We start from the raw sequence: 23102 nt of genomic DNA, 5'->3' as shown, positions 1-23102 counted from the left end.
GCTGTGTTTTACCAGAGCTTGGAAAAGATAGAAAATCATTCACTGTGACCTTAAACCACACTATTCACTGCTGCAGCTCCTGTCATATGACATCATGCATAAAATTCAAGATAGTTCTTATTTAGAAACAAAATAAAGCTTGCCATGTGAGTGGAATAGAAATACTCCCCCCCCCCCATTAGAAATAGAAATAGCATGATGTGGAAAAAGTGGGTATAGATGTTTTTCTCCCTCTCATAACAGTAGGACTCAGGAACATCCAATGAAACTGAGTCTTGGAATATTCAGGCTAGACAAAATACGTGCTACTTGACACTACGGAATTAACTATGGAATTCTCTCCCACAAGATGTGGCTACCAACTTAGGTGGCTTTGGAAGATTAGATTAATTTATGAAAGATAAGGCTATTGCCATGATGGGTATGTGCCAGGGACTGACTAGAAACTGAGGAGTGGTGGCTGGATTTGGGTGAGTGGGCACCGGAAGAAGGGGGGTTGGAGACTGACTTGGAGGAAGTAACCAGTGATCTGGAGGAGCCTGTAACAGCGAGGAGATAAGAGGCAGGAGAAGCTTGGAGAGTGAAGAACAGGTGCAGGGGGAGAGAGAAATAGGTCAGGCTGGTGTAAAGGGCTTCCACACCTCCTCCTTCTGCCCCCACCTCCTGTTCCACTGTCTCCCAGGACCAGAAGAGGATTGAAGCAGGAAGAGCAAAAGGTTACACGCAGGTGGAGTCATTGTCTGCTTGCACGCAGCTGGGGGGGGGGGGCGAGAACGACATAAATGGAGGTTGAGGGCAGGGCCTCTTTGTTCAGCAACTCCCTCATTGGGTGCACACCTGGAAGTAGCTGAGACACGTAGGCCTGATAGACATGCCTTTTGCTAACTTGTAAGTGTACTTTTGACAATAAAGTGTTAGCTGTTTACTCAGGATGTCCATTCCTTTACCTGACAGCACTGTGACAGTATGTTGTACCTCCACTGTCAGAAGCAGTATGGCTCTGAACACCAGTTTCTGGGAATTGTGGGTTGTGCCCATGTTCTGTTTGCATGCTTCTCATAGGTGTTTGGGTGGCCACTATGAGAACATTGTGCTGGACTAGGTGGCCCTTTGTCCTGATCCATCAAGGTTTTCTTATATTCTTATATCATGCTCAAAAGCAAAATAGGTATAGTCTGTCAATGACACCTGCAGCCAATGTTTTGAATAGTTATTTCAAATTACTATGTTATATTCTTCCTTCTGGCTTCTTTGTCTGTCTGTTACCACTCTGGACCGCTCTTGACTTCTGCTAGCCTTTTCAGGACTTTGCCTGCCATTTTGTGGGCTTCAGCTTCCGTCCTTTGCCCACTGTCTGTCCTGCACCTTTTTAAGATCAGATAAACGCAGCTTAGTATTTGTGGGTGGCAGCAATTATTATTATTATTATTATTATTATTATTATTACTACTACTACTACTATTAATAACAAAAATATTGTAGGCTTAATAGATACAATTATTAATCATCATCTATGGTCTGTACAATGTAATAGTAAAATAGAACAATTCTGTTTTGAGATTTTTTTTCTTGGGAGTTTGCAAACAATGCTTGGGCTTGCCTCGGGTTCCTTATTTCAAGGAATACTTCGCTATTTAATAAGGAACAGGGGGCAAACCTCCATGGAAGGCAAAACAAAGTTTTAGACCAGCAACATACATTAAATTAAAGATTCAGTTTAATAAAATGGCAGTGTACAATACAAGTTTTTGTTCTTTTCTTCAGCATTTATAGCACAAACATTCTGCTTGGCCTTTGAAAATATGTACAGTAGTACAAAATGTGACAAATAACTGAGGTAGCCCAGCCAAAGTACTTTCATGGTTCAGTTGGAAAGGCAGCTCTAGTACTCTCAAGGGCAAAGAGAACCTTCAATCATTATTTCCATTTTCCAAAACTGTCTGAGAAATCTTAATACAAAAGCTATGCAATATGACTAGGGTAGTATTTTTATCATCATATGCAGGACTGAAGCTAGTAAGTGGTAAAGTTTATAAAAGGTTATGTACATAATTATAGGCTAAAACCAGAAAATATTTTGTGAACTACAGTGTAGGGTTAAAAAAAGGCTTGCATAAGAATTGTTCTGGGTCCCTAAATAATGGGTGTAGAAACCTATAATGTGCACTATTTGGGATAATACAATTTTGTGTATATTCATGAACTTTGTGTTTAAAAAGTTGGTTGCAGCATAGTTTGGTGGACACAATTCAGAGACAATGATGAGAGCTGCAGTGGCAGCTGCAGAAGGTACTTCTTTCCCTCTTCTTTCCCTGTCAGAGGCGGAATGCTCCTGAATACTAGTTGCTGGCAATCACAAATGAGGTGTGTGTCTGGTTGGTCATTGTGATAAAAGAACGCTGGATTAGATGGACCTTTGGCCTGAATTAGCAAGGGTCTTCTTACAGCTCAGCAGCCCATTTGTCCCTGAACCCACTTGACTTGACCTACTCCATGCTTATTAAATAACATATATTAAGTTCTCGTGTAGTTAGATAAACAAACCCAGGTGTGGAGTACTTATCTGTTCCATCAAGTGTGGACGTGTATAGAGAGAGATGTATCCTTCAAAATAAAATCCTAAATTGAACAAGTTAATATATTTTCCCCCACCTTGGCTGAAGGACAATTATTTGCTTTAAAAGTTTGAATAATTGAAATTGGATAATATAAATTGTAGGCATGATCCAATCCATTGCTTAAGAAGCAGGCATTCTGTGATAGAAGTGGGAGTTGCTGGCATTTAATTGTGCTTGCGTACTGACACAGTAGATTACTAAATTTCATATTTAACCAGCTCTAGCATCTCCACTATTTTTTATGTACAATCAGATGTAACTTTTGCAAAAGTTGAAATTAAAAGAGGGAAAGCTTCCCAAGTTCAACATGTTTATTTGATACATGAACTTCCACAGTTACATGGTGAAAGACATTATGTTTATATGAAAGCATTTTGGAGATGAAGAGGCTTGAAGATGATTTGGGTGGGGATGGGGGCCTCATGGCAGAAGAGAGGAAGGGGAAGTTCCATTTGCTTGGGCAGAAATCCATTATACCGGCAGGCTGACATTATTAGAGGTGACCCTATATTATATATGCATTACTGTATTTCTTTTAGTTTCGTTTGGAAATGAACTAGTAAGGGTGTTGGGCAGGAGGGCATTCTCCCCTGTTAGCTGAATGCTGTTGGATTCATGTTGCAACCAGCCTAAGAGACATATGAGCTTGACAGATCAAAATCCTGAAGAACAGGTGTAGATCTCCTGAGATTGTATCTCATAGGCTAGTCATTGTGCACTAATTACAATTGGCTATTTGTACAGCAGACTTTTACTTCAGTGCTGCACTTTTAGCTATGTCTGTGGTAGAGTGCTCTTTCTCGTTGTTTGCCAAAGCATTTCTGTATGGTGCAAATGCTGCTGATGTGTCAGAAGTATGCTTTATCTGAGATATTAAAAAGTATGTGCTTTGTGACTGCAAATGCTATTTTAATTAGTTTTTGTAACTACTTATAATTAGCTGTGCCATGCATTGGATTTTAAAAATACTATTTTCATTCATCACTACTGGATTTTCAATTATAAGGAATAATTTTATTTGTTTCAAGTATGATTCTTTGCACAAATGACTATTGTTTATTTTATTTACTTAAAGCTATGAGGCTGCTAATTTGTTTCTGAATAAAACACAGGTTTGTCCATAAATCAAAGACTATTTTCTTTGCAGGCCACAAGCAAACCTTCTGTTTTAGCAGGCATTTTTAGGAGTTTTCTTTTTGTATGATTTTATTGTTTTATCCACTGTATGCTTTATGAAATATTATTGCACGTGGCTTAGAAACGTTGTTGATTCAGTGATATATAAATAGCTGAAATAAATAATAAATAAGGCGTTCGGGTATATTATAATCTTCATGCCTAGACTGACAAAGAGCTGACAGTTTCAAGGGAATTGTTCAAACATTCAACACCAGTGATTCAGAAATGGTGTTTTCTTGTGAAAAAGGCATGGGGAACTTCTTTTCTCTAACCATCTAATATCCAATTGCAAGGGCTGCAAAGGCAATAGAGCGTATTATCTAGTGCCTCCTTCCATTATTCTTCAATTTAATTAGGGCAGTCAGCTGCTTATCTTTAGCAATCATGAAGTGTTGGACTTTCAGCTTCATCCTGCAAGGAGATTATTCATCCATCTGACTTGTTAGGCACCCATTCATCCTGTTTACTAGGCACCCATTCATCCTTATGCCTCCAGTGACTACTTTGCTTACTATTCAGATACTATCATTCCTCGGGATGTTGGGGATAAAGTGAAAGACTGGATTAATGCTGGGAACAGACAACTGCTGTTTAAAATCCATGATTATACTGTTAAAATAGAATTGATGGCTACTCTGATCAGGGGTTTTTTTTCTATGACCTTGAATACCCTTTGGCTGGCCATCCATTCAAGCTGTAAGGGTGAAACTTTACATCTCACTAAACATCCTACAACCAATATTTAATAGTCAAAACTGTTTCACAGAAAATTCAAATCTTACATGGAACTCTTATGATGCGTTTCATTAAAAACTCACACCAAACCATGGGGGTTACTTTGTTTGAAATGCTGTATATATAAAGCTTCCTTTATATTTTTTTACTTGCAATAATCCACTTGCCCAACATAAGAAGTAATTCATTTAGGGCCTTTTCAGATGTGAGAGACTTGTTCAGTTTATGCACTTAGTACAGATCCAGCACCAGTAGGCGGCAAAGTACCGGTAACCTATATGGGGAATAGCAATGGTGATATAATGCTTTCTTCCAAGAGACTGAGAACATGACATTACATCACATTTATAATATAGTCATAATTTATAATGTAATCATAAGCTTCAATATTTGTTGTGGCTTTGGATGCCATTCATGATATGACAGAAATAAAATATTCTGTTCTAATAATTTTTCAAGATTCAGGGTCATTTCATATGTTCTTGGATATAGCTGACACTGTGAACTTTTCTAATGTTTACACTGTTAGGACACAGTTCAATTTTAATTAGCTTTTTACATCACTAACATATTTTAGGAAAAACAAACTCCCACTAGATTTTTTACATTGTTGTAGTGGGGAAAGTTTCAGGAAATTATCCAACTCTTATGCAATACTTAGCAACTATGAGATTTAAAATGAAACTACTGCAGTGGCCTGATACTAGAAATGATGTGTCACATTCTATCTAGTTACAGTGAATAGCATAACAATGTATTAAGTATCCAGTCGCTAATGTAAAATTGATAATGCAAAACATACCCTTAGTAGTTGAATGTTTAGTATTGTAATGATAAAATTAATTGTTAATGTTGTTTGTAAGCAACAAAGTGTTGGCTATGATTGCACAAACCAAGAAATAATAATCTGGTTCTCTGAATTATCTGAAATTACAACTTGATCCCCTACTTGATTTAGAACAGTTAAGTAATATAACATCATGTCATAGCATTAAGCAGATTCCCTAGCAGCATTAAGGATTTTCCAGGGTTTTTTTATCAGCACAGAGCAAAATCCTCATTCAGTTAAATTATGTAATGTATTATAAATACAGTTTTATTAATGAATGCCATGCAGATGATGGAAGCTACTTGGGACAGCCTTTTTTAATGAAAGTTTGTAAAACACATTTTGCTGTCTATTTTGAACATTATTACATAGGACGCATTATCTATAGCTAGTGTTCACTGCAGTGGCCAATCAGGTGCCAATGGCAAGTCCTCAAATAGGACCTGAATGGTGCTCTCCCGACTTGTAATTCCCAGCATCTGCTCATAGCTGTCAACTTTTCCCTTTTTTAAAGGGAAATTCCCTTATTCCAGATAGGATTCCTTGCAAGAAAAGGGAAAAGTTGACAGCTATGCCTCTGCTTCAGCAAGACTTGTACTTCTGCATGCTTGGTAGTTCTGTATCTAGCAATGCTTTCAGCCAGTTCCCCCAGAACAGATGTTAAGCAAACAATCCTGTAATTTCAATGATCTCCCCTGGATATCTTTTTGAAAGTTTGTGTTTGTGTGGCCTCCTCAGTCCTCTGGTATGGAGGCTAATCTTAAGGACAAATTACATAATTTTGTTAGAAGAACAGCAATTTCACATTAGAGTTTTTTAAATAATCGCAGGTGGATGCTATCCAGACCGTATGATTTGTCTGTTTTTATTTTGTTGGTAAGACCTAAAATTGCATCTTTTGTCGCCACTATTTGCCTTTTTTCCTGTGAAAGTCAGTTCAGGCGCTGGGAGCTGCCCTATATATGCTGCTGTGAAGGCTGCATCTTCATTCAGCTTCTTTGCCATCTCTTTTCCTCTGTTAGCACACCTCTGCCTCACTTGTCATCCAAAGATCCTACCACATCCCTGCCGGACTCCCTAAAATTTTATAGTTTAACTGTGTGCTCCTTAAATTATTTTTTCTAGCACCCTATTGTCTGATTGAATTTGTTTGCCAGCATTTGTATTACTTTTTTTCTCCTCGTTTGAACAATACTTCCATTTTCTAAAGGGAACCTTCTTGTCCTTAATAGCTTCTTTGACTCTGCTCATTAACTAACCACACAGGCAGCTTCTTGACTCAGGTGGTACCTTTTCTGATCTGTGGTTTACATTCTGGCTGAGCTTCTAATATGGTTTTAAACAACTTCCAAGCGTTTTGGAGAGATTTGATCCTCTTAACTTTGCCTTTCAACTTCCTTTTTACCAATCCCCTCAATTTGGGGACGTTTCCTCTTTTGAAGTGAAACGAGACTGTTGGATATTCTTGGCAATTGACCATGTGTATATATATTAAATTTGATAGAACTATGGTCACTGCCTTCAATCAGTACAGCAACTTACACCTCTCTCCTTAAGGAACTTGCTTCATGCTACTACTTCTGCCAGGAAGTTTACTAGCCTCACCTTAAATCTCTTTATATTTGTTTTAAAATACCGTATTGTGCTTGTTGCCTTATTTATTTCTTTTACACTGCCTCTCACTGTAGTTGTGCAGGGAGGTATTCTTAATTCTATTCATACTCAACAAAGGGATGTCTCTTATCCTAGCTGGCTAACTAAAAAAAGGAAGGGAAAATCTGTTCTAGAAAGACCAAATAAATTTTATTTTAAGCTTATCATTTATTTACTATTTCAGAGCCATTACTAGATTTCAGTCAAAGTCATCCCCAAAATGGAAGTAATGGAGTGTTGTGTGTTCATCTCTAAATTCAGGGTAATTCTAGCTTCAGTGAATACAGATAATTCCATGGAATGTTTTGTCATAGCTTTTTGCAGAATACAGCTAAGCATACTGACTAGTATTTTATGTGAATGTTCGTAATTGGCCAAGGAGCAGTTCTCAAGTGAATATGTCCAGCAGGTGGATTATTGGACATTACAATGTTATTTTGATTTCAGTTCAACCTTAGCAGTAACCTATTTTTGTAAAATAGAAATCGTGACTTGTCCAACAAAATTGTTAAGAAGGTGAGTGATATATTGATAAAATGATGTGGCCTGATATATTAGGCATTCAGTGAGTTGGTGCATAGAGACAAACATTTCTCAAGAATAGAAGCAGAGAACAGAGAGCAAGAAAAGCAGCCATTTTGAGGAGTACACACAGTGTTAAATACAATTTTCCCACATTTTGGTCTGTTATGGCATCATTTACAGAGCTTGTACTAGGACCACATTACAGGAGCAATAAGTTGGAAGTAGAGCATCTGTTTTATATTCACAAGTTTTAGATTTAATCCTAGCACTGCCAGTTAGCAGATCTCTGGTTGAGAAAGACCTCTGCCTGAGAACTAAAAATTGTGAAGTCGTACTACTGGGTTATTCTGCAGTCACTTTTAGACCACCACAATGGAAGACAGCTCCTTATCGTCTTAGAAAATAATTCACACAGAAGGATTAGTGAAATGAAATGAAACAAAAAAAACCCACAAAAAACTGTTGTGTGTTCTATAATTCAGGAGCTGGAATTATTCATTGATATTTAAAATATCAAAAGAGTTGAGGCCCCAGAGGCAGCTTAGTTAATTGACTTGTTTTGACATCCTTTGGTGCTTTCATATTAATTGATGTTTCTTTTTTAAGAAGTTTGTTTTTTGTAGTCCTTACTATTTATACGACATTCAATGAAAGCTGCCTCTCTTCTATCTAGTGCCCAGTTCTGCTGGTCTTTATATGACTTTTGTGTTCTGCTGGTCTTTATATGACTTTACGCTGCTTAATGGCTGCTACTTTTTATGATCTCTCATTGTACCATTTTGAATAACAAAATGTGTACTTTTAATTTTAAATAAAAGGATTAGCTCTTTCTGCTCGCACACCATAAAGGAGATTAGTTGAAAAGTTCACTAGGAAGTTGTGAGGAGAAATTTGGATGCAAGGTAGGTTTAAGTCTGCTAGTTAGGTGAAACTGTTCAACAAATACCTGCTGTGCATACCAGAAGCTGTGTGCCTTCTGCTTGATATTCCCATTTACTTTCTCATTCCTGTATCACTTCCTCACTTTCCCAAGTAGACAGATCATGTTTTTTAAACTCTTTTGGACTTAAAATTGCTTGTTGTTCAGCAGAACAAGGAGCAAATTTATGTTCTGCCTTACTACTGAATAAGATCTTATCCCATCACTTGTGGATTTTTAGGAGACATTGAAGTGGTATATTTGCAACTACATATCTACTAATCTGCTTTTAAAAACTGTAAAGGTTGTATTTCCTGGAGACAAGATTATGCCAGTGTCCACATTCTTCATTGCCTGATAAAGGATACAGACACACTAGTTTATGAATAATGTGACTTTGTGCATTTGAGTATAAATAGCACTGGTAGAATCACTACTTTTTTGTAATCCAGTACAGATAGATTCCTGTGCCTGTCAACAATCTGAATATCCTAGTTTGGTTGTACCACAGCTTGTTGCATTTGCTCAGCTAATCCATGATATGATGACCGATATGTCAGCTCATTGCACTCAGTTTGGACTAACTCATAGTAATACTAGGAATTTTAATCACTGCAGACATACCTTAAAAAGAGGTACAAGATATGTTTATCTCCCAAAATGTTCGCTTTCTGTCGTAGTTAGTGTTAGCATAGATATATGTTGCACAGAAACTGAAAAAATATGTCAGTGAACTTTGCACTAGATGAAACACTCTAATTATCTGACTGCATTAAACAGGTAGTAAGATTAAACAGGTAATAAACCAAGAAAGTAATGCACTTTAAATATTTTCATAACTCCTCCTTTCTAATAAAACTTGTTTCTTGGTTTACTGAGGGAGTTCACATGAGTACTTTCCAAACAGAAAGATTAACAGTCCTCCAGCCGAAGAGTTTAAACAAAGATTAATTCCCCCTGTGCATACTGTTCTCAAGGATGTTGAAGAAAAGTGATGTGCCAACAAAGAGAATAATGTCTGTGCTACTGGAATTGCTGTTTTGGTTATTTTGGCTTTGGAATAAACTAAATGTATTTATTTTATTTATTTATTATATTTCTATACCGCCCTTTATCCAAGGATCACAGGGCAGTTTACAATATAGAAATGCAAAAATACATAGCATAGTAACAAACAGAAACAATGCTCCTCCCCAAATACATAAACACTTTTAAAAGGCCATAGATTGTTTAATTAATGGGATAAGAAGAATGTTTTTGCCTGGTACCTAACAGTATGTAACAAAGGTGTCAGTTGAGTTTTCCCAGGGAGAATATTCCACAAATGGGGAGCCAGTGCAGAAAAGGCCCCTTCTCATTTTGCCGCCCTCTGGACCCCTCATGGAGGAGGCACATGAAGAAGGGCCTCAAATGATGATCTCAGGGTCCGGTTCAGTTCATATGGGGAGAGGTAAATTGTTATCTCAGTGATGCATTAAATTAGTCTTTTAATATAGAATCATAGAATTGTAAAGTTGGAAGGAACCCCAAGGGTCATCTAGACCAACCCCCTGCATTACAGGAATCTCAATGCAGTCTCCCATCCAATTTGAAACTGTACCTGCTTGGCTTAGCTTTGCAAATACGCTAGCAGTTTTATTGATGCACCACTGCTTAGCAATGTCATGGACATTCAAAATGACATTGTAATCCTATACATATCTGCTCTACTTCTAAATAGACATATATAGGATTACATTGTCAATTAGCCCCATTGAATTCAGTGGGACTAACTCTCAAGCACATAGGACCACAACCTGAAAAATCTGACTCTTTAGATTGTGTGACTTGCTCCTCTGTAGTGTTTTATCACACCTGTGAATGCATGAAAACACTCCTAAATGGAAGTTAATTCTGTTATTAAACAACAACAATTCATCTGTAGGGCTGCTGTGTTACATTATCAATGTTAGGACAATACCCTTATTAGGCCATCCAAAACACCACAAAATAATGTGCAACCTTTCCAGTTCTCCAGTACGTACTCTCATTTCCTATAGTCTGCTGAATGCACAAACATAGTATGTGGGACTGGCCTGCCTGCTACCTCCTTTGACGTGTAGAACAGATAAATGGATGGCTAGGCAGAAGAATGATTTGATTGGTTTTAATAGAATGTTTGTGACTGCTTTTGCTGTGGTATAATTTTTCTGCAACTTAGAAAACTTAAGCAGTGTGCACACCATACATTAACCGCCGCCCCCATCATAAGAAGTGTAGTTTACCCCTCACAGAGCTATAATTCGCAGCACCCTTAACAAACTACAGTTCCTTTTATTCCTTTGGGTGTGATGTGCTTATATGTATGGCACGTACACAGCCTTAGTTTTCAAACAACGTAAGAATCAAGCGTAGCAGAACTTGGCAGGTCCTTTAACACAGCAGGGTGAAGGGTACTTGGTATTATAGATGATATCCCACTCCTTAGAAACTTATACAAATATATTTGGAGCTACTCTGACTCTTCTTGACTGCAGACTTATTTGGGCCTCAGACTTATAAAGAGATTACCAGCTCCAAGGAAAAGTCAGATAATTACAAGTGTGGCAGAAAAACAGCCTTTTTAATGTTTATAAGTACAGCTATGCCTTGGAGCTTTGTCACTTTAATTATGAACATGGACAAGCTCAGGAAGAGGGCAAGCACACAAACAATGCCCTATTATATGTAATAAGTGTGGGAGAATGGCATGCATTATAAACATTAACACATGTTTCAAAATGACTGAAAAATAAAAATAGTTTTTAAAAGTTCGTTTAAAAAAACATATACTGTCTGTGATATGACTGGCAATCACATAAATGCATCAGCTATAGGGTGGCACTGTTTGCACTAGTGGCAAGAAAAATAAGGGCAACCTTTCTGGATAGTGCAAGTGCCAAACCCCTGGGATGCTGACTAGAAGGAATGTTTTTAAATTTTGGATATTGTAGAATTTGTCCTGGTCTGGTGCATGAAATGTCTTTTGTTTTATAGTTGTGTGATTTCTGCTCATGCTGTATTGTGATGGCCATTGGCTATAAACAATAAAATTTACTGGAACAGACTGACAAAAAGTAAAAGTTCTCAGGAGAATTAAATCAGCAATATTACTCATATTCTTCTTCTAAAAATAATTCATTTAGTCCATGACCTTTATTAAACCAAACAGAAAAATGTGCCAACTAGATGTTTCCAGACCAAGCCCGCCATTAAGCATGTCAGTTGTAGCAAAAGAAGGGGTGGTTTGGGGCACGTCCATCCCTCAGCTGGAAGAATGCAACTGAAGCAGAGAGAGTGAAATATCAGTGCCAGCTGTCCATAAAATAGTGGTTGCAGAGGAATCAAGCACAATCTCTCTTCTTGGCTTGAACAGAGGGGCTGCAATGGCAGATATTCAGCACCTGCAATGATTTTGTTTCAACCTTGAAGCCATTGCAGGTGCTTGTCTTGGGCTCAGGAGAGGGTCCTAGGAAGCCATGTTCATAGCTGAGATCAAGTTGCTCAAGTCTGGAACATGTGGGCTTGTTCACCCCTTCAGCCCATGATGCCATTTCCTATTATGGGGGAAAAACTGGACTTGGAAGATGTTCAACTGAGAGCACATGTCTTCCAAATCCAATTCGTAACGACCCCATCACTTTCAGATCCTAGCTGGAGAACAGGAAGTAAGAGCAATCATGTTCTTCTTTAGGCTAACTATTGCTAAAAGCTTGCTTCTGCATGCTACTTTCTGCTACCCATGTTTGTTTCCTGACCACCCCTTAATCCTGTAGGTTTGGGGCAGTGTGCTTTTGCAAGTGAGTCTGGAATTCTAATAATAATGGTAATAAACAGTGTTTTTTATGTATGCCTCTGGGTGTCCCCACTTGGCTGTAGGGACCCATTCTAGAACTTTCCCCTCTTCCGTTTGGGGCGCACAGGTTCAGGGCCGGCCTAATACATTTTGGCACCTGAGACGAACCACAAAATGGTGCCCCCCTTCCCACCAGAGTGGAAGGGGTGAGCAAACATCTACATCAGGAACAAGAAGAAGAATAAAGCTCTAGATTGGGATATGGTGCCCCTGTGGATTCTGCCATCTGAGGCGGTCACCACACCTTGCCTCATGAGTGGGCTGGCCCTGCACAGGGGAAATCCCATAGAAAGAGTGCTGCTGAAATGGCACAAAGGCTGTTACTCCAGTAAAAGTCATACTACATTTTAATATTAAAGTATGTTTGCTGAACATGCTATATAAAAAAGTAACCATTTGTCTTCTGTGAATTATAGTGTACATCTTATTTCTCATTACCTTAATAAGCTCAACATCGTTACATTGTCTTAGTGTTCAAGGTGTAAACATTAAATGCATACACTAACATACCTCATTATTTTCTTGTGTTTTCAAAACAACCCTCACAAGGAGCAGGATTTAGAGAGTTTGAATATTGGCATCTCATTAATACTGATATTTCCATTTTTGTGCTATATTTGATATCTTCCTATTTAACAGTGATATAACAGAAAATGTATTTCATGGTTGATATTGTAGCAGTTAATAGTAGCAAAATATTAGTACCAATATATCTAAAATGATGTAATCCTTCTTTTCAGGTAATAGAATCATTGGGAATTATTATTTATAAAGCACTGGACTATGGCTTGAAAGAGAATGAAGAGCGAGAGCTAAGCCCCCCCTTGGAACAGCTTATTGATCATATGACCAACACTGTAGAAGCAGATGGGAGCAAAGATGAAGGTTATGAGGCTCTGGATGAAGGAGTAGAAGAAGAAAATGACAAGGGAGACGTTGAAGTTATACAATCTTATCGAGATGTCATGAAGGTACAGACTGGTTATCTGATATTGTTATTTATATTGTTTAGTACCTTTTAACTGCAATACTGACAGTTGTAGTTCAAACACTGGTTACATTATCTCCAACACTCATAATGTTTGCTTAACCCTTTTGATTTCAACAGACTTCAGCGCATACCTTAGTACTTCATTGGGTTGTAGCTACCTTGCATATATTTATTTCCCACATGAAATTTGCTGATAATTCTAGACTTTTGCAGATATTAAAACTGTATAAGGACACAGTATAGATTCCTATGACATACTATGGTGGTATTATGGATCATCATCAGAGGCCCTTCTTCGTGTATCTCTGTGACTTGAAAACGGGCCCTTCCTGCAGTGGCTCCCCACTTGTGGAGGGAGACTTGCTTGGTGCCTTGGTTACATGTTTTTGCCTGGCACCTGAATATATGTACTTATGTATTTTTGTGGGGTTTTTTAACTGATTGTGCCAGTTCCCTATGGAACAGGAATGAAGTAGGTGGCTTAAAATGCAAAAGGAGCATATGAAAGGAGGTTGAGGAACCAGTTCTCTTTAACTCACTTGTGAGAGTTTCTTCCAGTCTCAAAGTGCTTCCAGACTGTCGCTATATTCAGGTGTGATTCAGTCACTTAGTGGCAAATTCAGTCCATGCATTTACTGTAAAGTTGATTTGGAGAACTTTTACAGCAGACCCAATTCCTTCAAAATTGGGCTTTTTACCACAAGGGAAAGTGATGGGGAGAGACACTGTAAAATGTGAGCAAGTATTTGCTTTGAGATTTTATCTACAGTCAAGCAATATATAAATTTTATGAAATAATAAATTAGAATGAATGCTCAGTAAATAGCCACATTGTCTAATCTCCCCACAAACAAACTAGGATGAATGATTCAAGAAACAGGTGGTCTCGAAGTAACCGCAGGGAGAAAAATGGCTCTGGAAAAGAGGATCCAGGGAAAAGGGAAAGTGAGGGAAAGTGTTCAGCAACCTCTTCTTACCTGTGCCTTCTGCTCTTTGAATTTCCCCCAGTCATACTTCTCACTTTTATAGGGATTTGACTGCAACCGAGTTTTAATTTGTGGGTCTGTTACTATCGTGTCTTGTTTGAACTTTATTGGTCTTCATGCATTTTATTGATATTTGTAGTATATTTGAGTGCATTGCTAATGCTGCACATAAAAAGACCATTTGTCCACAGTTTTTTCATACAAGTAGATCTGTGGAATTAGTTTTGTGGTATTAGTTTTGCTATACCCTTTATAGGGATAGTGTGCTGCTAAAGCATATTTATAGCTGGTTATAGATTATGTAACAGTGACACGAGTGGCTTAGGGCAGGCAAATCAGAGCCTAGGGCTTGCCGATCAGAAGGTTGGCGGTTCGAATCCCCGCAATGGGGTGAGCTCCCGTTGCTTGGTGCCTGCTCCTGCCAACCTAGCAGTTCGAAAGCACGTCAAAGTGCAAGTAGATAAATAGGTACCACTCCTGTGGGAAGGTAAACGGCGTTTCTGTGTGCTGCTCTGGTTTGCCAGAAGCAGCTTAGTCATGCTGGCCACATGACCCGGAAGCTGTACGCCGGCTCCCTCGGCCAGTAAAGCGAGATGAGCGCTGCAACCCCAGAGTCATCCGCGACTGGACCTAACGGTCAGGGGTCCCTTTACCTTTTATAGATTATGTACCTGTGACATGCTCTCTTAGGGAGTAGTCCTAAATATGGGAAGCCAGTGTAATTAAGCCACTTTAAATTAAGTCAGCATAAAGTGCACCAGATCCAAACTCCATCCAGAAGCCTGGCAAAGGGAAAACAAGCCTTTAAAATAGCATCTGATTTGCACCCCTCTTTTTTGCACCGGTGGGTTGCCAGGTCACATAACCAAGCTGAACGGCGTTAGGATCCAGCATAAGTCTTCCCTTGCCTCGTCTTGCCCTCACTACTCACCTGGAATGTCCATTTTTCAGGGCGTGTGCTGGCATAAGTTCAGCCAGTCTCAGGTCAGTCAGCTTAGCCCCAGCTGGACTACAATGAGAAAGTTATACTGGAGTATCTCTGTCTGAGCCAGGATTGGTTACGTATGCCAGCGTAGTATGACAGAGCTGTGAACCTGCTGGCTGAGCTGGAGATCTACTATATCTTAACTCAGTCTTCCCAGTGAATCTATTGTTAGGCTTGTACCCTTACTCATAGCAGATCATTCTCATTTGCTGGTAGAAGTTCCATAAGCTATTTGATTGCTGATTTGAACCTACCATTCTTCAAATATCTGTCTTTAAAGGGACAGAGAATGTTATTTTGGCTCTGTTCTGTTTTTTATTCAGCAGCTTGCCTAGAGTACAGATGCGATAACTGCAATGCAAATCCTCTTAGGAATTTCACCACTGCATTGATGTCATTTTCTCCCCAACCCACACACCTTCATCACATTCCACTTTCCTACAAACTCCTAACAGAGAAGTCTGCATATCTGAACCAGATTAACATCTTAATGCATGTATTGTGTAGCAACAATTGAGTAGCACTATGCAGCATTGCACTGTAATAGTATCTGATGGCATTTTTTGTGTTGTGATATTTGTGTCAGTAATGAATGTGTTAATAAAACAGAACTAAGGGTGTATGCAACAAATTTAGTACCACTGTAAGGAAGATAGTTGGAGGCATGTGGGCTACTTTACTGCCCTTTCACTCATCCATGCCCTTTTCTCTCTTTCTCTTTTTTAGTTCTAGATAGCCTCTTTACAGTCAGTCTCAGGAAGGAGTAAAGCCTACCACATATGTATGGGCTATGAACTGTGAGTGAGCTGGAGTAGTGGGGAAGAGAGTTGGCTCTTTAGTCCTGAACTCAGACCAATCTTCTTTATCACCAAAATATGTTGATACTACATATTTTAGCTATGACAGATTCAATCGAAGCAAGATACAGAACAGTTGAAGAGGGAGTAGCAGCTTTGTGGATATTAATTGTTCTACTGTATTTATTTAGTGTTGTCAGTTTACCTTCTCTCAGTCAGGCATGGATAATTCCTTCATTGATGGGGGGAAAAGATTAATACAGCAATCTGTATGTTCATGTTAGCATTTACTTTGCATTAAAGAAATGCATGTGGCTATATGTACTTTTCTAACAGGTTCATATGGGTGATAGCTACTGAAATACGCCAGTTACCTATACTGTACCTTTCCCAGTTGTGCAGATAACCATGGATCTGCCCTACAACTGGGCCTCTGAGGATGGCCTCATGTCTGGGATATATGATGAAGCAAAGAATAACATGAGCATATGCGCAATGCCATGTTATGAGTAACCATAAAAGCTCCACCTGAAGGTGAAGAGATCTTGGTAACCTTGAGTATCTGCAATTCCTGCATGACAGATTGAGCACGACTCTGGTGGTAGTGTGTTGGATTAAGCTTTGACTATCTTTTCTGTTTCTGGATATGTAGTACATCCACAGAGTTTGATGTAAAACTTCAGATACTTAAAACCTCAATACAAATTTATGTGATACTCTTTACACAGACTTTTAGAACTGAAAGTATTCAGGTCATCCATGAATTTGAATTATATTTCTAGTCCTGCTAATCTAACTCAAACCTCTTGACACATTGATCTTAAAGCTTTACAGTATTGCAGTATAAATCTTCAGTAGTCTGAAGAAGTTGCTGTATATTTATTTAACAATTTCCAGACCCCCCTTTCCCCCTGCTGATATTCAAACGTGCTTTCAGAATCTGTTGCTGACAGAAGCAAGTGTTTTATAAAAGTTTGAGTGCATTACTGTTCATTGATGTCAAAAAAAGGATTCATTTCTCATTAAAAAATGCATTTCCTAAGCCTTTGGGTACTTGGAACATATAACCTTGTCATATCCTAAACATGGTTTCACTTTAATGAACCATAATGGGTACTATGCATTGTTATGTTAAGAAAACTCCTGAAATTATGCTATGCAATTTTCTTGCTTCATTGTTCAAAGGGGAAATTCTGTGTTCTCTATCAACTGTGTCAAACTGCAGTTTCTGTGGCCCACCATTAGTTTTGGTTGTTAACTGTTAACTTTAAGAGATATATTTCGTAAAGCAAGGTCAGGTTGAAAGTTAGATGGCTCATAAATTTCAAAAGAGTTTAAGCTCATAGGTGATATTTTCAGTGGATACGAGTTGAGAGGAAATACTATTCCTTATGGAATTTCTAACTTTATATTAGATTTTATCATTCTTGTTTAATAACAATGTTTATCTCTCGTGTGTCTGTATGTGTAGGGTTATAGCTAATTAAATCATACTCAGAGTAGACCATTGGAATCAATGCACTTGGTTGACTTTCCCATTGATTTTGCTTTGTCTATACCAAATAAGACTTGATTAGCTACCATCCCACAAGCTTGTATTCTGTCCACTTTGTTCAGAACACAGGGCCAGTACAAGACATTTTGCTGCCTGAGGCAAAGGACAAAGTAGTGCCCTCCCCCAAGGCACATAAGAAGCCAATCGGATTGGAAGTTGAATTTTGATGCAATATTGGTGAAAGGACAGTGTCCTGAACTTCGCTTGAGGACAGCAGACTAGCATAGGGAGTACAGGGTAGGTCCCGTGGCACTCATAGCTCTGGTCACTCCCTGCATCTCAGCATCTGCTGCCAGAGGCAGCTGCCTCACACTGCCTCATCTTAGGGCTGGCCCTGTCAGAACAGTGCAGATTCATGGGTTTTGTTGAATTAGATAATTTCTCAAAACATGTTTCTTATACTGGGAAATTTTGCAGGTAGCATTTTAGATACATCAGGGAAAGTTGTTTAATAACTACCAAATCATACATGTTAATTTAAAAAATAACTGACTACAGATGAAAATCAAAGAGGCCTGTTCAGTCACTTTGTACCACTGCAGCTACAGCAGCGGATATGGCAAATTTGCTTTACAAACTGAAATGCAGTGTAGCTCCTTTGGGAGTTTGAGTTGCCAAATTGGATATTCAAGCTTACTTTCTCAAGTTTTTGTTTGGCAGGACATTAACTAGGAGCTCTGCACTGCTGTCTTGCTGCCAGCATGCTTTTCATGCAGATACTGACAGAGAAGAAGCAAGTTGCAGCATAAATCCTTGGGTTGAAAATATGCACTGAATTTTGGGGTTGTTTGAGGGGAGGAATCTCGGTCAGCCTCTCATTGAGAGAAATTGAGGGCAGGAACTCAATAAAAAGTATTTTAGAGAACTGAGGGCTAAATTAGATTTGGCTGCAACACCTTCTCTGTTTATATCTCAAACAATATATGGAGAACTAAACCACCTCTCCTTCCTGATTTTAAAGTAAAAAGGGATATTCTGCTGAGAGTAATGTAGCTAGTACTGAAAAATATGATCAGTAAAGGGAATTGATTGCTATTGCAAAATTATTCTCACATCTGAACACTTGTTTGTTTGTTTGTTTGTTTGTTTGTTTGTTTGTTTGTTTATCCCTTCCTCCCAAAGGTGCCTAGGGTGGCAATAAAACATCCCAATCTCAAGATTGTTTAAAAACCTAAGAGTCCAACTGGATCGGGTCAAGATGCCATCCAGTCTAGTACTGTTCTCACAGTGGCCAACCAGATGCCTATGGGAGGCCCACAGCAACTGGTATTAAGAGGTATATTTCCTATGACAGCAGAGGAAGAACATAACCATTATGGCTAGTAGTCACTGATAGCCCTTATTCTCTTTGAATTTGTCTTATTCCCTTTTAAAGCCATCCATGTTGGAGGCCATCTTGTGGGAGCAATTTCCATGTGCGCTGTGTGAGGAAATACTTTCTTATATCTGTCCTGAATCTTCCAGCATTCAGCTTTCTTGGTTGTGAAGTAGATATGAGCATTTCTCTATGATGTATTTGAAAGGCATTGAGATTGGGAACTAATATTTGCAGTTGTCTTTTTATGATGTGCTGATACGTTCCTGTGCAGGGAGATGGCAGCTTTTTTAAATAGAGGGGGAAGTTAAGCCTCCACACCACTGTTTTTAATGTAAAAAAATGTGAGAGGTGACATCAGATAGACCTCATTGTTTTACCTAGTTTGGCCCTTAGTGACATAGCAGTGTTATAGCCACTTGTCAAAACAAACCTAATTGCTAAAGCAGAATGAAGTGCCTGACTTTCAGGCAGACAAGTTGTACTGATCGGTTCCAAAGCTGATCTGATCTGTCTGTGAGTTCATCTCATGGTACAAACACCTTTGCTGTCCAGACTTTAACACTGATAAGTACACTGCGGAGTGGGTTGCATCTTTCAGTTTCACTATCAGCATGATGGTGTTAAATCCACCCAGGCAAATTGGATAAGACAGCAAATAATCTGAACTGAGGATCAGCAAGTCAATCTCTTCTTTTCATCCCTGAGCATAGACTTTACTGTCCTTAAAGTTTTAGCTGTGCTGATTAATGAGCGGCTCTAGAGAAAATCACAGAAATTGGAAAAGTAACACAATTAATAGTCTTCTGATGTTCGCCACTGTGCGATGAACATTTTATTTGAAATAGGTCTATTAATTTTCCTATTTCAGTAAATAAGGACAAAATACATTATTCAGCTGTACTTGAAAAGCTTGTGTTATGCAAAGTCATAGCTGCTGTATAGATTACAGTAAAAACAGTTAACAGCAAAGAATGACAAAGCAAACAGAAATTTATAAATCCATCAGCAATACATTATCAACCATAATGTTAGCAGGAGCATGGCAGTGTTTTGGAATTTCTACTTTTCACACTTTCAGTTGGAAAGTCTCCAGAAGCCAGGCATGATGTTCAGATAATATGGCAATAAAATACATGCTTGTAAAAGTAATGAGTGATCATGAAATATTGACTTTGCATCTTAAGTAACTGTCCATCACAGAATGGCCAACAATAATTGTCCATGGAAATGTCATCCATGGAAATGTCAACCATGTGCATTTAAGATTCCTCTTGTTTCTGGCTTAAATCTTTAGGTATGCTTTAAATTTGCGGCTTCACTGGAAGCATAGCATCTGATATGCTTTCACAATTGTTAGTAACCACAGAAAGAAAACTTATCAAAATAAGCTGTTCAGACTTGTTTTTCAGAATTTACTTCACCTTTTAGGTATTACATTTGCTGACTGTGTAGTCGGGGGGGGGGTTGGATTGGAAACTATAGTTGTGTGTTTTGTGGAAAGGAAATATTATACACCAGATATTGTTTTTGAAGCACAATTATAGCATTAGTTACCTTTGAATTATGATTTTGAGACTTGGAACTAGCAAGTTCTTGTTCTAAATTCTAGTTCTTGTTGTTCACCACCACCTTCCATCCTGCATTTTGTTGATTGATTCATATTATCTGCTTGGTAGTTTAAATATTGATTTCTGTTTGTAATGGTATTCTGTGCAAACATCGCTTTGAATCACTGTGCTGTAGAAGTACATAGAAAACTGTACCTCTTAGAGTTTGTGTTCTAGTGCTCTTTGTTCCTTTGGTTACAGTAGACAACAGTCCAATTGATTCTGCTATAGCTCTGAGGTTGGAGATCCAAGTTTTCATTCACATTGTGGAAAGTTCCACATATTAGTCTGCCAGTGCAAACCTGTTTTGCTTCTGTTATCCTTATTTCTTAAGTAAATTTGAGAAGAATGGAGCCCTAATGATTCCAGTTAATACCTCAGAATCCTTGCAGTATTAAGCTCATCTCTGCTGAGGACACATGCCTCATTGTCTAAAAAATTTAGGGGGAACTAAGCATGACATTAAATGCATATTGTTTCTTGGAAGCTGCTCTTTCCTTTGGGAGGAAATCCCCATTTGGTGCTAACAGGAATAATAATTTCAGAGGAAGGATTTTCTTCGGACTGCAGTAAAGGAGGAAAAGGGTACATTCTCCTTTGTATGTTAGAGGGATATGCTGGGGGAAAGCAGTTTACAGTGGTATTGCAATGTAGTCTACTGTTAATATTGCAGGTTGGAGATGAAGCTGAGGCTGCTTTGGATTCACAGTAAAAATGTCCTTGTGTTCCAGCAAAAATCAATCTACTAAAATTGCTCCTTCAGACATTCTCCAAGGCCAAATCAAGTACACAATTGCATGCAGAAGCTTCATGCTCCATTTACTTGGATGCAGACTGACTGCAGTATTAAATGTTCAGAAAGCTTTTTTTAAAACAGAAAAAAATGGGCACCACATAGATTCATAGAGTTGGAAGTGACCCAATAACACACAAATTACAGCAGTGGCATGCTGATTTGGGGTTTGTTCTTTTAGCCCCTCAGGCTCACATAACACATGCATACTTACATGCCCTGGTTTTAAGGTGTAAAAATGTTGTCAGGGGGAATATTGCTGAATTGGCAAAATGTCATGGAAAACCCAGGTGAATGGCAACTCTAAAAGCACTATTTTTGGTTTGTTCCAAAGAAAAAGAAAGAAAAAGCTTCGGCTCTTCCTAAAAAAAGCCTAAACAACTTTTACTTTTTGGCAACCCTAATAAATGTCGTTGTGACTTTGCTTAATTTTTAACCTTGAAATATTTGCCTTTCAGATCAAATTTTAACAATAAACCATATTATTCATTCATTCATTCATTTCATTTATTATTTGCTTCCTGTGAAGCAATTAACAATAAAACACCCATAAAAAACACCCACAACATAACAGGTAACAGTTTCATAGGGCTGGATCCAAAGTTTACTGCCTGTGAGCAGAAGGGGTCATTATCCATCAGTGGTTTCCTCACCAATGGTGTAAGGAGGCAAGCTTTATTGATTCTTCCTTGTCCTTGCAGTGCTTCACACTATTCCACTTCCTGTCCTCCCTCCTCCAGCACAAGCAGAACTCAGCTGAATGCAAGTCTGAATCCAGCACTTAGGACTCATCCACACTTCTTTTCTGCTGTACTTTCTAGGCACAGGTCTGAGATTTTTAGGTCCCTGTCTGAACAGTTTTGTTTTGTATTTTTGTCCCACCACGTTATCAGAGAAAACCCACTGTTCGTTCTGATTCAACAGTAAACAGCTGGCTTTCCTGGGAAAAGCAGCAGAACAAAAAAAAACACAACACACACACACAAATTTGGACACAGAAATCCAAGTCCTGTGCCTAGAAAGTGTGGGTGCACCCTTAGTGTCTCTTTTTTTTGGGGGGGGGGGTTTCGCTAGGACTTTCCAAACCTTCTCAGACTCAAAGCTTCTCATTTAACCCATGCTGTGCTTTTAGTTGTAGTAGTAGATGACGTATAGGAAATGATTATCAGTAAGTTTATGCACAGTAATGCAATCATAGACTTCAGTGTAATAGGGCCATGTTAGTTCTTGGATCAAGTTAGTAATCTCAGCCCCTAACCACAGTGTTGCTGTACATTTCCTACCATTGCAGTTTCTACGCAACCGTGTCCTTGAGGTAATGCTAGGCTCGGCTTCTTTTGGATCCTCTTAAGAGGGTCCATACACCATCTGCTATCTCCCAGGTGGTTACAGTAATCCCTTCCCCCACACAGAGAATGCATTATCCCTGTGAAGTGCTACACTGAGCTACAATCTGAAACAAAATGTCATGTTATTTGATTCCACTGTTCTCTAACTTTTCTCCAGGACTGACTTTGTTTTAGTCACTGTTTAAAGCCATTCAATATACAAAGTATATTGAATGGCACTGAATCTCAAGGGAAGTTTGGAGATTTCATGTCATTCCTGGACAATACATTGTTTATAAGTACCAACACAGTATTAATTATGGTTACAATATGGGAAGCCAATAACCAGATTCCACACATCCCCCCTTGAAGTTTCCTCCCCAAAACTTTGGTATTTTCTTCTAGACCCT

The 23102-nt window shown here is 38.6% G+C and overlaps 1 protein-coding gene across 6 annotated transcripts in view; it reads left to right on the top strand.

The window, feature by feature from the left end:
- SPIRE1 (spire type actin nucleation factor 1) overlaps window positions 1-23102 on the top strand; it is an 86683-nt gene that overhangs the window by 13029 nt on the left and 50552 nt on the right. For all 6 annotated transcript variants that reach the window (XM_083518654.1, XM_083518652.1, XM_083518650.1 and 3 more), the window contains exon 3: window positions 13073-13303. In XM_083518654.1, the coding sequence (XP_083374780.1) occupies window positions 13073-13303 (231 nt within the window). The remainder of the gene's footprint in view (window positions 1-13072; window positions 13304-23102) is intronic.

This window comes from Podarcis liolepis (genome assembly GCF_965112155.1).
Source record: "Podarcis liolepis genome assembly, chromosome: 8".
Classification (NCBI taxonomy): domain Eukaryota; kingdom Metazoa; phylum Chordata; class Lepidosauria; order Squamata; family Lacertidae; genus Podarcis; species Podarcis liolepis.
Note: the sequence above shows the minus strand (reverse complement) of the source record. Positions and strands in the feature narration are given on the sequence as shown.